The sequence below is a fragment of the Salmo salar genome, chromosome 10, assembly GCF_965601325.2.
Source record: "Salmo salar chromosome 10, fSalSal1, whole genome shotgun sequence".
In the NCBI taxonomy this organism is placed as follows: domain Eukaryota; kingdom Metazoa; phylum Chordata; class Actinopteri; order Salmoniformes; family Salmonidae; genus Salmo; species Salmo salar.
This window is the reverse complement of record NC_138300.1, coordinates 114993255-114997483: the sequence shown is the minus strand read 5'-3', so window position 1 is coordinate 114997483 and position 4229 is coordinate 114993255. Positions and strand designations below refer to the sequence as shown.

Genomic DNA, 4229 nt, shown 5'->3' with positions numbered 1-4229 from the left:
GTACCCTAAAATACCGAACCTCTAAAGGTACATTATGTGTAATTTGATATTTTATACCCCAGGGAACAATACTGTACCCTAACTGTACCCATTTTCTGAGAGTGTTGGAAAATTGTGGTACAGAGAGGGTTCTTATTCTGCATTCAAACAAACAGGTCAAGGATCATCTGGTGAATTTGGCCTTCGTCTGTGGTGGTTCTTGTTAAAAGGCCTGATCACCATGCTGTGGCCTTAAGGCCTTAAGTAGGCATGTGACATGTTTTCCTTCACAGCTGTTTCAGGGAAGCAAACAGAGTTAATACAAACCAACCCTCCTCTACTCTTGAAGAAGGTGTCTCTTAAAAACCTATTTAAAGGAGAGGAGGGATAGGTAGAATTTAGGACACAGAGAGAGACCCAGTGAAGTTCTTTGAAGATCTCTGAAGAAGGGAAGCTACAACTGAAGATTTCAGAAGGTGAGATTTCAACAGATATTAATTTAAAACTGTACCTGCTTGCATTCCAATTGGTACCCTACTCCCTATGTAGTGTGATACTTTTGAACAGGACCCATAGGGCCTACAGTATGTGTTGCTGGTCAAAGTAGTGCACTATATAGGGAGTACGGTGTCATTTGGAAAGCAGCCTCCTGAATTCAAAAGCATAGACTTCTCCTTACCATTGAATTGAATAGTCAATCTCAGACAAGGTATGGCGAGCATCCTAATGGCATCCTATTCCCTATGTAGTGCACTGTGGGTCCTGGTCAAAAGTAGTGCACTACATAGGGAATATGGTGCCCTTTAGGAAGCATACATATTCCTGTGTGCTAGGCTATTCTATTGTATGTGGTTGAAGGAATGATACCTGGTATTCCTTAGCATAGCGTTTCCCAAACTCGGTTCAAAATGTGCACCGCATGACCGAGTTGGGGAAACGTTGCCTTAGGAGTTCCATACTGTTTTTCCATAACCTCTCCTCCAGTTCCCCCAGTTTCACTTATTGGATTTATTCAATAAGTGAAACTGGATTTATTCCACAGCTGACAAATGGTCAACTAATCACTAGCCCTTAATTCATTGAAAATGATGTGATAGCAGTGGGATACATCAGCTAAGTGGAATGGCTGGGAGTAATCGAGGAGAGGCTAGGGAAACTGCATTTACCTACTCTGAAGTACTCACTGAATTTGTCTTAACGGCTTCTCTCTCTCACTGTATTTGTCTGTCTCTCTGTCTGTCTGTGTGGCGCTCTCTCTCTCTCAGAAGACTATATCAATGGCGATGTTGACCATTCTTCTGCTTCTCAGCGCTGCCATTGTTCTGGGCGAGGCCTTTGATCTACGTGCCGCAAGTAAGAGGGAATCCATTTTACTCTTTACATTACGAATTCATTAATGTGTGCGTGTGTGTGTGTGTGTGCGTGCGTGCGTGCGTGTGACTGACTGACTAATCTACAAGTAATATTGAATAGTTATTTATTATGCAAGGTGATTTGTAGATCAGTCAGTATCCTCTCACCTTTAAAGTCAACTGCAATTTGGAACGTGCACTGTGTCTCCTCCTTACAGAGGCTGGGGTGGTGGAGGAACAGCAGGAAGCAGAAGCAGCAGAGAGTGATCGTCCATGTCCCGGAGGTTGGACCAAATACAAATCACGTTGCTTTATGTTTGTCAACAATGCAATGACATGGCCCCAAGCTGAGGTATATCATGCTTACCCACTTCTACTTAAAGTAGAAGTTCAATTGAAATCAACTCGCTTATTTGTTTTGAGGTTATTGTGAGTCCAGAAAACAAATTCTCACAGACTGGCCTACTGACTAATACTTACATTATGAAATGTCTTTGTCCCTGTCCGCCGCATTCTCTAGAACCACTGTCTGTCCTTTCAAGCAAACCTGGCGTCTATAAAAGACTGTGTGGAGAACTATAATTTACAGCAATTGGTGTTGAGAAACACCGGCCAACATCAACCTACCTGGATTGGAGGATTTAATTCTGTTCAGGTAGAGTATACTCACAGATGAATAGGATCATCAATATCTCAAGGGTCACTTGTGAAGTCAGATCTAGGTTTGAAAGATCTGATAGATGTACTCCCCCAAAAAATGCCCAGTACCAGTGCCAGTCTACACGTTTTAAAGTTGTTTTTGTGTTGGTAGCTTTTGCGGTTTGGCATTACAGGTGATGCAGGAAAGAAAATAAGTATGTTTCAGCAAGCACACCTACTAACAATAATACCAATAATAATAATAAAAAAATGAATAATGATAATATGGTATTTCTTTGAAACTGAGACCTTAATTCTTCCCCACAGAACAAACTATGGTTCTGGAGTGACGGCTCCAAATTTGATTACCAGAGCTGGGGGCAAGGAGAGCCCAATAATTATGGTGGCAATGAGCACTGTCTTCAGATGAACGCGGGAGGTACAGTTAGCCCACTATCATTCACTGATCCATTCATAAAATGTAACTTTTAAATTGTACATTTAACAAAGAAATCTGGCACACACACAGACAATGATATTGTTGTGTCTATATCTGAGTTGATTTAAGAGTTCATTTCTGTTCCGTGTTTCCTCTGAAGGTGACAAAACGTGGAACGATTTAAACTGTGAAGTGAAATTGCCCATGGTGTGCGCACTGAGAACCTGTTAAATCCAGCAAAACATCAACTCAACTGAAAAATACATGTTTTTCCAGTGTCAGCATCCTAACTGAACACACAAGTCAAATACTTTTAAAATTATTTGTTTCTGTAAAATTAACATTTTAGTTACTTGTTGTGCATAAATGTTGAGTAATGATTCTGTTGTTTGTTGTCAATAAAACTGCTGTACACATTATTTTAATTATTAAACATGAATGATACTGCCATAATTGTCAAATCCTTTGAAAGGTTTCCAGTCTAGGATCTGAGAGTCTGTTCAATGGTCATTTCAACTTTTGATTCTTGAAGAATATAGTTCATAAATTCTTCTCTTTTAAGACCACAAATTTGTATTACTCCACGAACGTAAACAAACAATGTATGTACCTTTAAAATAAGTTCAAAACTATCAGGTGGATGTCACAGACTGTCAGAGCACTGTCTATGCATTTGAGAGGTGTTATATTTCCCTACCACACCCCCCTCCCTGTATAAAAAGTAGTGGTTCGGCCATTTTGTTTTTTGTCGAATCCCAGAATGTAGCTTTACACTTCCAAAACTCTTACTGGGTATATGCATGTGTGAGTATAATATGTGCTTGTTATAGCCAAATGTATTAGTCTTGTATGGTATGGTACTCCCAGCGTGACAGGGCCATGCTGTCAAAGTGAAAAAAGGGCAAATCACAACCAAAAATAAATAAATCAACCTTAATTAACTGCTCCTGTAGAAAAATTATATATTTTTTAACATTGGCCAACATTTTCTGCAAAAACACACTTAATCATCACACATTGCAGGCTAAGCAAGCTAGTTTCACAGATGAATGGGAGTTTGTTAAAAGTATAATTTGCTAGAACCACTACTGAGGTGGGCTATGTCAGCTGATCATGGTGAATGTAGGCTAGATCAATAAGCTAGTAAACTAAGCTAAGCCACAAACAAAAGGGTAAACCCAGACATGTCACAGTGGCTGTAAATCGGAAGCATTCGTTTAGAACTTCTTCACACCACCATTATGACAAAGGATGTAAAAGGAATAATAGCGCCATCTTTTGGCCGGTTGGGCACTTATCAACGGAGAGGTTAGAGTTGAAACATCAGGATTCATTTTCATGCATATTGCAGAGTCTGTAATTCTAAGGTTAACTCTAGATATTTAAATGTATTCACTACTTACATTTTACAGCTGACATTGCATTTTTATGTTACTGTTGTGAGTTAGCCTTGGTAGGTTTCCATAGGAAACAGCACCGGATGTTTGGGGTTTCATTAATTAAACCCCCATGGAACATTGGTATTGTAAGGTTGAATTAGAGGGTGATGCTTATGAAATGTATTCACTGATTTAGTAAGTGAAGTTATGGAGATTGTACTCCTATTAGATAGACGGTGTCATGTCTTTGGCTATGCCGGATTAAGTGATATGACATGCTAACCTATAAAATTCTTTCTCTAATTAATATTACCTGATTAAGCTAATCATGTAAATGTAATTAACTAGAAAGTCGGGGCACCACGGAAGAACGTTTATAGAGCCGTTATCTTCCGAATAAACTCTTAAAATACTTAGTAATACTTTACATCGGTAGCAGTC

At 39.3% G+C, this 4229-nt stretch overlaps 1 protein-coding gene across 2 annotated transcripts; it reads left to right on the top strand.

Moving 5' to 3' along the window:
• The first annotated feature begins 379 nt into the window (after positions 1-379).
• Positions 380-2858, top strand: LOC106561636 (ladderlectin). Of its 2 annotated transcripts, none has more exons than XM_045711105.2 (6): positions 380-455; positions 1245-1332; positions 1550-1683; positions 1852-1986; positions 2298-2409; positions 2570-2858. In XM_045711105.2, the coding sequence occupies exons 2-6, from the start codon at positions 1257-1259 to the stop codon at positions 2638-2640; spliced, it is 528 nt and encodes a 175-aa protein (XP_045567061.1). In that variant the 5' UTR covers positions 380-455; positions 1245-1256; the 3' UTR covers positions 2641-2858. The 2 variants fall into 2 exon arrangements, with proteins under 2 accessions (XP_045567061.1, XP_045567062.1); XM_045711106.2 differs by having other exon boundaries at positions 1248-1332; positions 2570-2857.
• The last annotated feature ends 1371 nt before the right edge of the window (positions 2859-4229 follow it).

What these genes read in the sequence shown, in the direction of transcription:
- LOC106561636 (XM_045711105.2), top strand. Translation starts at nt 1,257, where the DNA reads ATGGCGATGTTGACCATTCTTCTGCTTCTCAGCGCTGCCATTGTTCTG. An exon ending in CTTTGATCTACGTGCCGCAA is followed by an intron (nt 1,333 to 1,549) that starts GTAAGAGGGAAT and finishes TCCTCCTTACAG; the next exon opens with AGGCTGGGGTGGTGGAGGAA. An exon ending in GAGGATTTAATTCTGTTCAG is followed by an intron (nt 1,987 to 2,297) that starts GTAGAGTATACT and finishes TCTTCCCCACAG; the next exon opens with AACAAACTATGGTTCTGGAG.